We start from the raw sequence: 12400 nt of genomic DNA, 5'->3' as shown, positions 1-12400 counted from the left end.
GTACACAAAGCAGCACTGCGCTCACAAACGCTGCTTTATCAGGCATTACAGGCATGATGAAATGAAAATTAGACCAATCGACCAATCACTGCAGATTAGCCTCACGCAAAGGAGGGGTTTGGAAAAATTAATCAAGAGTGCAACGACGACTCATCCAGGAGGTCATAAAAGAACCCAGAACAACATCTAAAGAACTGCAGGCCTCACTTGCGTCAATTAAGGTCAGTGTTCATGATTCAACAATAAGAAAGAGACTGGGCAAAAAGGGCTTCCATGGGAGAGTTCCAAGGCAAAAGCCACTGCTGACAAAAAAGAACATAAAGGCTCGTCTCACGTTTGCCAAAAAACATCTTGAATATCCCCAAGACTTTTGGGCAAATATTCTGTGGACTGATGAGACAAAAGTTGAACTTTTTGGAAGGTGTGTGTCCCGTTACATCTGGCGTAAAACCAACACAGCATTTCATAAAAAGAGCATCACACCAACAGTCAAACATGGTGGTGGTAGTGTGATGGTCTGGGGCTGCTTTGCAGCTTCAGGACCTGGAACCATGAATTCTGCTCCCTATCAGAAAATTCTGAAGGAGAATGTCCAGCCGTCAGTTTGTGACCTCCAGCTCAAGCGCACTTGGTTTATGCAGCAGGAATTAAAACAATTCTGCAAAGAAGAGTGGGCCAAAATTCCTCCACAGCGATGTAAGAGACTCATTGCCAGTTATCGCAAACACTTGATTGCAGTTTTTGCCGGCAAGGGTGGGACAACCAGTTATTAGGTTTAGGGGGCAATTACTTTTTCACATAGGGCCAGGCAGGTTTGGACAGCTTTTTTCCCTTAATAAATAAAATCATTATTTAAAAACTGCATTTTGTATTTACTTCGGTTATCTTTGTGTAATATTAAAATTTGTTTGATCTGAATCATTTAAGTGTAACAAGCATGCAAAAAATTAAATAAACAGGAAGGGGGCAAAAACATTTTCACAGCACTGCATATTTTGACAACTGTTTTAAAAATGTAATTTTGTTAGTGACAATTGTAGCCTACTTAACCTCTTAAGACCCGGCAAAACATTTTAGGAAATTTTTTTTATTTTTTTGATGTCATTACATTGTTGAGAGCATTAAAAAAAATGTATATAGTTATGCTACGTCATTGGTAGAGGACATTGGGACTCAATTTCTTTAAAAAAATAAAAAGACATGAATGAACATGCATAGGCAAAAACAATAGATTTTTTTAAAATCAGCAATACATTTTTAGTTTTCAGGATTTTTTTTTTTACCAAACTTTGTATAAAGATGATTCTCAACTATGTTATAACAGAATGATTTGATATACCATTTTTCTTCATGCAAAATGTGTGTAAAATGGCCACAAACAGGTTTTCTCATTATATATAATGTATCTATAAACCAAGTCTAATTTGCATATTAATGTGTTTTTGGGGCAACATGTAATGAAAAAAGAAGTGTAATAATGGGAGTAATATTTGACAAGATTTTCATAATAATATATAATATTTCATAGGAATATTGAAATATATTTTCTTTCCCTATTCATTTATGTCATGTCTCCCAAAATGCGTAATAAACATGCTTTTAGTCCCGGGGTCCTCATAATGAGGATGCGGGGTCTCAGGAGGTTAAGAATATTCAGAAAATATACATTAGTGTCCATCAAATTATGTGACTGTAGTCGATAATTAAATATGTAATGAATTTTGAATATACTTAATGGTTATACAATATACTTTCAAATTTTGATTTCAGCATTACATTTGAAATCATAAGAATTATAGATAGAAAAATAGCATTAAGAAAATGATTTGCAGAATTCACCCCGTTAAACAGATGTTGCAATATTTATGTACATTAATCATTTTTAAATTAAGAGCATTGTGCACTTTTTCTTTGACTGTATCTGTACAAAACTTGGGGTTTGTTTTGGATTATTTAAAAAAATAAATTTCATAGTAATACTGTTACAATATTATTTGTAATTCATACATTGAAAGGAGTTTTAAAAAAAAAGTTAAACTTTGTATACATAATTTATAAATACTATTTTACTACATAACTGGAAAATAGCGAATATTTCATGTCGGAAGTACGTCACGTAGCAAGACGCAAGTAGTTTACTGCTTCCGTGTGATTGGTTTACAGAACAATCCTACTCTTCAAGGGCTTGACCAATGAACGCTGCGAATGATATTTAAAACCCAGGCAGCCTGACATAGAGTTATTTGTATTGCTGTAGTGTTTATAAGCCATTTCGTTTGTTGTGGGAAATCCAGTACAAAGATGGGAAAAGGTAAAAAAAAAAAAAAAAAAAAGGTTTGCAAATTAGTCTGAAACACAAAGACAATCATTCGTTTAGCGAACTCGTAACATAATTTTGAGAAATAAACATTGTTCATGTACTCGTTAGGCAAAAAGTCCACTTCTGCCAAACGAAGACCTGTGGACGGCAGTATAAACGAGAAAGTAGAAGAGGCTAAAGAGAACAAAGACGGAAAAACCACGGTAGGAGACATGCGTTTGTATTCGTTCAGTACGAACTGTATGCATGATTGTTACTGAGCGATGTTGTGTAACGGTTACTAACGTTACTCGCCTTAAACGCGTTAAGAATGCATTTTCTCATAAATAAATTCATTTAATTGAATGTTTCTATTTGTCTTTCAGACATGCCAAGGGCAGCCAACAATACATAGTTTTCTGAATCTAAACAAGCCGCTCCGGAATAACCCACTTAACCTTATTTTAGACGACAATACAGCAACGGACCGTTTACCCAAAACCAGCGAACAGAGTGAAGGTATTTGTTTAAATCGTAATAACGATACACTCATTTGTCTTTATGTTTCACCCCAATTGTTTAGAGTTGGTTTTACTTACTGCTTTGTTCTTTTTATGGTTAGTCAAAGACGCAGAGCCGAATGCACCTAAAAAAGGGGACACTGACAAACAGAGCCTTATTTGTGGACATAATGAGCAGACTGATGTGCCTCATAAAGGGTCTGGGACAAGAAAGCAAACAAAATCTGTGCATGGGATAAATGGTGAAAAGTCAAAAGACAGGAAGTATGTCTAGTTTTAAATATCTAATAAATGGTTGACCGTTTCAGTCATTTATTATTTGATTTAGTTACTTATTGTGTACGTGTGTGTGTTTGCTGTTTTATAAGTAAAAAAAAAAAGTTTGTGCATCCATTTCACCGAGAAGTAAAATCTTCTTGAATTGTGTGTTTATCTTATTTTAGATCGAAAAACAAAGAGTCTGAACCCAATCGAAAGGTCACAGATTATTTTCCTGTTAGGCGAAGTTGCAGGAAAGGCAAAGCTGAGTTGAAGGTTGGTAAACTCTTCCAGAATCTGCAAGTGTTTTTTTTAAATAGTTTATTCTTGAAGTTGGCAAAATGCATGTTATAGAGCTTTTTGCGAATGATTCATTCATGTATTTTTCTTTAAAAAAATGTACCTCCATAATTTTCATACTTGGATCTTCTGGGGAAAAATGCCAGACTTCCTTCTGGTGACAAGCAAGACTTCGTCAATCATTCACGGGGCTTTTATGCAAAACAATTTTCTACAAAATTGGAAAACCTATGCGTTTGGCTATTCATTTACACGTCAACAGCATTTTGGGGGCCTGAAAATGCAGACTTTTGAAAACAGGTTTCAAAGTGCAAGTTTTTGAAAATGATACAGTTATCGTCTCTGTGTAAACTACAAAAATTTAAATTTGTGATAACGGTGACATGTCAAGCATATTAGTTTCAATCTGTAGGGATCCGTGTGAATGGGGATCATTTTGACAAAGTTGTTTTCTGTATGCGAAACGTCTCAAACGCAAAGGAAAAACTTCGGTTTTTAGTAAATAATTGTCGCGTAAATGTACCGTTACATAACACTCCACCCCTGCAAACTTTGATGGCCTCACCTACATCTCAATAACGATGCGTTGAACCAAGTCCCACTCTGCACTTTTTTCCGTTATGCATTGATGTACATCACAATACAGAAGAAAAGATATGCTACCATTTGAATTTTGCTGTGCATTTTTTAGCTCTTAAGACCCATTATTTTAAAACCAATTTACCATTGATAAATACATTTTCAACATTTGTTTACTTTATCATTCTGTCAAACATTTATTCTATTAAATTCAGAGCTAAATGTGGACGTGTTGTGTTAAAACAGTGTGAAAAGCGGCAGCACCTTGATGATCTCATCAAAAACAATGTTGAAGAGGGGCTCAAGGTAAGCTTTTTAAGCAATTGGTCTACATTTTATCTTTTCATTGCTTGGGTTTAAACATCTTCCATTTTCAAAATCAGGTGAAAAGTATTGATGGAAGAGGAAGAGGTGTTTTTGCAGACCGAACATTTCAGAAAGACCAGTTTGTAGTAGAGTACCATGGGGAATTGTTAGAGATTGCTGATGCTAAAGCAAGAGAGTCTCAATATGCTCAAGACCCAACCACTGGCTGCTACATGTACTATTTCCGCTACCATGACAAAACCTACTGGTGAGTATTTTGGTGTGTTTTTATTTTTCATAAAACAATCTTCTGGTGAGATTTTTAATCTCACTTTGACTTGATATGCTTTAATGCAAGATTTGAGGTAAACATTGCTATCTGTATGAATAGATGTGAACTCCAGAGTTTAGTCTGTTGAGCCTTTTGACAGAAAACCGTTAGTCAGCGGAGAGACCTGTTAATATATCTAATGTGTTTTTTTTTTTTAGTGTGGATGCTACCAAAGAAACTGACCGTCTGGGCCGACTGATCAACCACAGTAAGAATGGCAACCTTCGGACCAAACTGCATGAGATAAATGGCACACCTCACCTCATCTTCCTCGCTTCCAGAGACATCAAAGTAGATGAGGAGCTGCTTTATGATTACGGTGACCGCAGTAAAGAAGCTATCGCTGCTCATCCTTGGCTTAAGCATTAATTCACTCTGTTTAGTTGTCTTGTTCCGATAGCATTTAAATTAGTGGAATAACATAGACATACATTGATGTTTGGAGTTGCCAAACCGTTCACTGTAACAAATGGTATCATAAAATGAATTGTGTGGGGTTTTGAAAGAACCACAGCAACTGTAAAATTGGTTTTTAAATGATTTTTACATCCTAGTTGCTTTTTTTTTTGTTGGGTGGACTATTAATTTTAATAAGGCATGTATAAGAATACCAGCCTCTGATTTTAAATATACGAGAATATTCAAATTGGTGTAGTTACTGTACATTTGTATATGCAAAATTAAGAGTTTAATCGCAAAGCAATTATACCACATTAAGAAATTTGTTGGTTTTGAATCCTTTGTCTTAAAATTTTATAAGGATTTACAACATTACAGAAGCACAGAATATAAACCATATGCTTTATTAATGTTGTACAAAAACATTTCAGCTGCACAAAACTTTGCATGATGATTGTTTTTAGACCGTTTCTTTTAATCACAAATACATTTATGATTGAAATAAATCTTCAAAGCATAACATATCAAATGTTATACTATAAAAACATGACGACGACTGTAATTCCAATCAGAAGAGTCTAAGGCCTTAAGTGATACACTTGCTTATTTTTTATACTGCATCTTGCTGCAAGAAACCCGTCAGGCACCACCATGAAATAGGACCAAAACACTAGAAAACTGGGTCCTGTAAACACAATTGAATGAATTTATATTACTGGTTGTTAAAATATAATTCAGAGAGCCATTAAACTAAAAAAAAAACACACAAAAAACTTTGACAAAAGCTATTTATTACATTTCAAACACATTAATAACACATAAAAAAAATAAAAAAAAAACATTTATAAAGGATACTGGAAATATAGGACATAGGAAACATCCAATACACACAAATAAGGGAAAGAACAGCAACAGACACACATGATCAGAAGTTTGATTGATTGGAAAATAAAAACTAGGGAAATTAATTTAAGAGGGCCAAATATAGTTTAAATAATTCAATCTTATGTTGTTATGCAACTACACGTTAACTCCAGTAATCTATGTACAAACAACAGGGCCCATGTACTGAGAACAGCATTTTTAAACACCTTAGTATTGCAGAAAAAACTTGACACTGCTGTCAAAAAAATTTGTCCAGTTTATTACTTAATTACAATAAATACTGCGAGCCAATAAAAGTGAATTTTTACATTAATATGGCCCACAATTTACCACTTCACATACCTTAATGAGATTTAGTGCACTACACATTACCTTATACAGCAGCCTTTTTGTGTTTTAGTTGAAGTACCTCAATTTTAACCTTACAATTCCTAGTGATCCTTAGTTTATTAAAATGAAGACTAGAAAGTGCATAATCATATGGATAGTTTCTGTCCTAAAGCTTGTCAACACCTGCAACAGCTACAGTCTGAAGATGTTTTCTAATTCAGTAAGCTCACAAATAAGGCCTTAGAGCCTCATATGGCATATAAACACCAAATCAGTGTGTTTCAGCTTATTTAATTAGGTTTAGTACTGTCACCAAAATAGTCCCTAAATGTTTCATTGTGCTATTCATAAAATGACTGATATAAAATTGATTCTAGTAATGTCATATTACAGTAAAAGATACTGTGGAACAATGTTAATGAAAATCTAGTGTGTTTCAAATAGTCTGCAAATGTATATTAGCTAAGCGAGGTGTTTAGAGGGTCATTTGATACTTTGATATCTTGTCATTCATGTTTGAATTCACACTCGATGAACAAAGTGAGAACTGTCACAATCACGGAGTTAAAAATGTACACAATTAAAAACACTGAGTAGGAGCAAGGCGAAGGATTTCCAGACAGAAATTGGAAGTATTAAAAAGATCACTTCTTCCCATCTCTCCTCACCCTGTTGGAAGGGTTGCTTGTCTCAAATGTGTTTTAGTTTGTGCTAAATCCTGGTAACTATTTTTGCCGAAATGAGAACCTGAAAAACAGAGAGACCGTTTGTCAGCAACATCGACACACAGAATCATAAAATATGGTCAATGTTACAAAGACCTAGATAAGATCTAATACAGCATTCTTATTTAGAGCAGAAAAGCTTTAGAAAGAACAGCTTAACACGGCTTAATGCAGTTGTGGACATACCGAGCACCTGTGTGGACTTTAAGAAATCTTTGCCAATTACAAAAGAAATGTCATAAACATACACTTATTATACATATTATCAATATTAAACATTATCAAAAGTGCCAAAGTTGGAAGACATTAATATAACAGAACAGATACAACAATAGAATGATTATCTCAAACTAACAAACAAAGATTTTCTCTTCAATACCTAAATATCTTCAGGAGTTTTTCCTTTCTACATCCATTTCTGGCTTGCTAACTGGACACTCAAAGACATTAAAGCACATTATTTGTGAATCTATTGACACTGAAACATATACCTCTGTAAAGCTGCTTTGAAACAATATATTTTGTATGATTTTGACAAATGTATAACTCAAGGTAGAAGGGTAAACTCCACTGGGCAGGACTCCAGACCTGCTGCACCTTCCAGCTACTGGAAACGCCACTCACATGAGTAGTCAATAGACTTGTGCCGGTATTCGGTAATGCGGTATATCACGGTAATGCATATGCACGATATTGTTATCGTGGGCACTTCTAAATACCGTGAATAATTATATATTACAAATTATTCAGAATTTTGAATGCATTTTAAGAATACTTTTCCCATAAACTGGTCAAAATGCACAACACCGCTGTATGCTGCCTGAAAGAGGCCTGGGCACTCTGATATAAACAAGCTTGTTATAAGAAAAAAGTTATTAAACCTGTTATACTGTATTATGACAGCACTTTTTTTTTAAAACTTAATTTCAATATCGTGATAACACCGTATACCGTAATAAAAGCATTAGCAATTAATCGCAACATGAAAATTTGATACCGGCATATCCCTAGTAGTCAATAAATGAAAAAAGGTACAGAAATTCTACAAGACACAACAGGCTTACAGGTACACACACCTGCCTTACAATACTGGCATATGTATTTCCACTGACATATTCCATTAAATCAGACTGATCCATTTGTCCCCCCAAGAAGTAATTGTTGTGTCAAAAAGAGTCTTGAATATGTCATTTCTAAATGTTGTAACTAAATATTTGAACTAAAAAGTAATTTATTTAAGATTAAAACAGTATATCAGCCAACTCCTACTTTTCGGCTGAATAAACGTATAAGTATAATGCTTTGAATATCAAAATGACTGATCTGGGGTGTATTCCAGAAAGGAGGTTCAACAAACTCTAAGTTAAAACTTGAACTCTGAGTTGACTTACCCTGAGATGGGAAACTCTTGAGTTTTCGGTTTCTGAACAGCTGAACAGAGTTAGTTCAATCCATTCTGAGTATGTTGACTATGAGTTTAGCGTATGCACCACGACTTTGAAAAGCCATGATCAATGGAGCTCCAAAATTATGATTCACCATGGCAACAGCACCGACAAAAAGACTTCAGCATACTATGCAATATGTAATTCTTAGGCCCAATCCCAATTCTATAAAGAAATGTTTGCAAAAAATCGCTAAAGTTTGCTAACGTCATATCATTATAGACTGCACGATAGTGCCAGAACATAAGTTCATGTCTGATCAGGGCAATAACCACCATAGACATTGAGGAGGGCTAGTCAATCAGTGTATCATGCGATCATTCGTTTTTTTATTTAATATTGAAAGTAGAAAAATTTGAAAACGGCTCCTTTTTCGTTTTTTTCCAAAAAACGAAAAACGAGAATTCAGCTTAAATTTTGACGTATAGTAGTGGTGTCCCAATTCTTTGGGGAATATTTTCACCCCTACCCCTTGACACTCTGTTTCAAGGGACAAGGGGAAAGGGTAGGCGAAGGGGAAGGGGTATAAAATAGAATTGGGATTGGGCCTTAATCACTGTTATAATATCAGAGGTGAAAACTGGCAGAACGGTAAGTTGTTGAACTAATCTTCATTTTCGTGGTATCCCACGGGCAAAAAAGAAAAAGAAAAATGTGGCAGCAGAAAAAAAAATTTAACATAAAAACATAATTCAAGCAGGTAAAGCTTCAAGTGTAAAAGGTTCATGGGTGTAGGCTACATGACTTTAAAAACATTTGACATATTCAATAAATATCATTCAGTGTCTATTTCAATGTGCAGTGGCTTTTTCCACATAGTCTAATGCTCTTTGAGGAGATGGCCACAATACCAATATTAAAATCCAACAGGGAAAAGTATAAGTGTTGCTTTGTATTTGTAGGCAATAAAGATGACCAAATTAATTGTGAATAATTTGTGTTTATTTAACAGCTGTGGTGGTGGTTACAGCATATATCTCACACTACCCTTCCATCAGGCATCCTTCCATTCAATACAGTAATCAGTTTCATTTTCGGAAGGTGCGATGATGAGAATGTGTGTAATCAATGCATCCAACCACACTGGAAAACCTAAAGGAAATTCTAATTATTAGGTTACTTTCAGAGGTCGCAGCAAGATGTTATCAAGTGAACGTCATTTAAAAGTGTTATCGCTCTAATAAACTTTGCATGTGGATATGGCAAAATAAAATAAAATCCTGATGTAGGCCTAAATGTAACTCCCCGCAAATTAATGCAGCCTCCTCATCTACAGGATCCCGTGTAAAAAGACATGCCATTTTTTGTCACATTTACAGTGTCTGCATGATGAAAATGAAAGTGGTGCAGTGAGAAAAAATTATCTTGCTTGCATTTGCATTAAGATTATTTTTCTTACCCCACTGGCAGATCATTTTACTCGTTTCCCCCAGGAAACAAGACTAAATATCGTATTATATAAAATGCATCTTGATTTAAGAATTTTTAGATATTTATAGGCTACTTGAAATAAGGCAAAAAATCTCAGCAATAAAAGCATTTTTGCTGCATGAATGAATAAATGAATGAGGTATTTAAACATCGCTTACGCTTTAAAAAGGGGGAGGAGACCAAATGAAACTCTGGGTTTACTGAAGAAAACCTGCTCCCGACCGACCAAAAGTTAGGTTCACACTATGGTAACTTACCGAGAGGTTTAGTTTTGTCTTATATTGGAACCGAAAACTCAGAATTGACCTTTTCTGGGGTTAGCAGACTCCCACTTTCTGAAAAGCACCCCTGAAATTGCACAAAGCTCTGACAAAGACAAAACTATTTAAAAGCACTCACAGTTTCTGAATGGTGCTCTTCTCTTTGTGTTCCTCTATATTGGTGGAGGGTGCAGGTTCTGACTGAGGAAGGGTCTCCAGGTTTACTTCCACCATCTTCTGTTCGGAGCCCAGGACTCCACTGCAAGCACAGTAGATGCTAAATTTGACTGAGACCACCACACATATCAAATTAATTATTGCATGATGTCATTTCTCTCAGAATTGTTTTATTTGCTGTTGAGATTAGGACAAACCAGCACACAAGTCAAAAATTGTCCTGTTTTTTGCACCAATTTAGAACAGAACACACTGCATCATGGAATAACTCAAACACAGCAGTTTACTAATCTATAGTAACTAAAAGAGACATAAGGTGAGTTAGCAGCACTGAAACCAGGTTTTTTTTTTTTTTTTTACCTCTTGTAGAGTTGTAGTTCCTCTTGGGCCACCAACAGCTGGGCTTTAAGTTTGTTTCTCTCTTGCAGAACCTCCTTTAACTCCTGCATGGTGAATCGTGGTCGGTTTGGGTCTTTTAAGTCCACAACTAGTTTGTTTGGACCAACAGCCTGCTTTAAAAGAATAAAATATTATATATTGCCCGAAGTATAAATAAATGTTTGCACAAACTAGAAATAGACTCTGGCCTTCTAATCAAGAAACATTTGCTGTTAAGTTTTTAAATAAGTCAAATATTAAGTCTTACTTGTTACATAGCTACAAGATTAAGACCATTAACATGCATTAAGAAAATAAATAGGGTTCATTTTTATTTCATGCCAACGTTAACTCTATAGATGACTTTTTGGGGTTCCCACTTTGAGTTCCGCTCATAAGCAATATACAAAATTCAAAGGAATATGTTGATGGCATTTTACCACTCATTCCTTTTTTATTTATAAAAAAGCAAAAATCTGGGTTAGAATGAGGCATTTAGAACGGAAGTAAACAGATCCAATCCTTAAATCTTGAAATACTCAGTTTCAATAGTAGAACCACAACAATAAACCCTAAAACGACTGTAAAAATAATGATTTAACCAGCTTTACAGTTCAAGTAATACAAAAGTTTTAACAGAACAACTGATGCAAGTGCTGCTAAGTTTCACATTTGTGTTTTTAAAGGAATTGTTAACCCCAAAATGATGTTAATTGGTGGACTGGAGTGGTGTGGATTATTGTAATGTTTTTATCAGCTGTTTTGAAGGCACCCATTCATTGCAGAGGATCCATTGGTGAGCAAATGATGCAATGCTATATTTCTCCAAATCTGTTCTGATGAAGAAATAAACTCTTCTACATCTTAGATGGCGTGAGGGGGAGTAAAATATCAGCAAATTTTCATTTTTGGGTGAACTGTTCCTTTAAGGTCTCCAAAATTGGCCCCACTCACCTCCATTGTAGATTTTTTAAAAGTTGGATGAGTTAAAAAAAAAAAAAAAAACAAGAGTGATAATCAACATTATGGTGTCGAGTCTGTCGACTGAGCTTAACTTGTATTGAACCGGAAATATTCCTTTAAAAGGAACCCTGTGAACAGCAGTCGGAGCATCAAGAATGATGCACATACACTGAACTCCACATGAACCCACTCACATTGTTAACATTACCACTTGAACCTTCTGCTACAACTCTTTCCATTTCTCGCTTCATATTATCCAGCTCCATCCTCAGCTGCTCCAGCGACAGGTTATACTTATTCACCATGGTCTCAAACATCTCCAGCACACGGACGATTTTGAACTGTAAATCCGAGAATTCCCGGCTACCTGTGTTGACTTTCAATAAATCTCTGCCGATCACGTAAGAAATGTCATAAACATCTTCAACAGTCATTTCCAAAACGTCCTTATCGAAAGCCTGCATGGGTGAACTTTCGTGCCGTCCTTCCATTCTGATCCAAGACGTAATCACTGTTTTAAAAAAGTAATCTTTCCGAGATATGGCGATTTACAGTTCACCGTCCCAATGCATTCACAAATGATCCGACAACTTCCTCTTCCAAACTGGATCCTCTACTTTACTGCAATTTTGAGCGCTTGAGTGACGTGTAAACCAGCCAATGGCTGAGTCGCTCAGTACAGTAGGCAAGACTGCCTGAGAACTCTGCCGACAACTGTGAAAAAATGTGCCTAGTTCAGTATGAAAACTTTTATTTTGTTAAAAATGTATCAACTTTTCTCATAGTTTCAATACCCAAACAGACCAAATGTGA

At 35.3% G+C, this 12400-nt stretch overlaps 2 protein-coding genes across 5 annotated transcripts; one reads left to right on the top strand and one right to left on the bottom strand.

The window, feature by feature from the left end:
- The first annotated feature begins 2194 nt into the window (after positions 1-2194).
- Positions 2195-5315, top strand: kmt5ab (lysine methyltransferase 5Ab). The gene is made up of 8 exons (XM_016552301.1): positions 2195-2311; positions 2429-2523; positions 2686-2818; positions 2922-3084; positions 3264-3354; positions 4204-4263; positions 4341-4531; positions 4753-5315. Exons 1-8 carry the CDS (start codon positions 2302-2304, stop codon positions 4961-4963), a joined length of 954 nt encoding a protein of 317 aa, XP_016407787.1. The 5' UTR covers positions 2195-2301; the 3' UTR covers positions 4964-5315.
- Positions 5316-5806: 491 nt separating this feature from the next.
- rilpl2 (Rab interacting lysosomal protein-like 2) lies at positions 5807-12187 on the bottom strand. Of its 4 annotated transcripts, none has more exons than XM_016552297.1 (4): positions 11782-12187; positions 10607-10758; positions 10209-10328; positions 5807-6955 (listed from the first exon to the last, which is right to left on the bottom strand). In XM_016552297.1, the coding sequence occupies exons 1-4, from the start codon at positions 12076-12078 to the stop codon at positions 6934-6936; spliced, it is 591 nt and encodes a 196-aa protein (XP_016407783.1). In that variant the 5' UTR covers positions 12079-12187; the 3' UTR covers positions 5807-6933. The 4 variants fall into 4 exon arrangements, with proteins under 4 accessions (XP_016407783.1, XP_016407784.1, XP_016407785.1 ...); XM_016552298.1 differs by having other exon boundaries at positions 10607-10755; XM_016552299.1 differs by having other exon boundaries at positions 11890-12187.
- Positions 12188-12400: the final 213 nt, after the last annotated feature.

Source organism: Sinocyclocheilus rhinocerous, unplaced genomic scaffold (genome assembly GCF_001515625.1).
Source record: "Sinocyclocheilus rhinocerous isolate Xijiao unplaced genomic scaffold, SAMN03320098_v1.1 scaffold285, whole genome shotgun sequence".
In the NCBI taxonomy this organism is placed as follows: Eukaryota; Metazoa; Chordata; class Actinopteri; order Cypriniformes; family Cyprinidae; genus Sinocyclocheilus; species Sinocyclocheilus rhinocerous.
The sequence above is the reverse complement of the archived record's forward strand: the minus strand, read 5'-3'. Positions and strand labels throughout refer to the sequence as shown.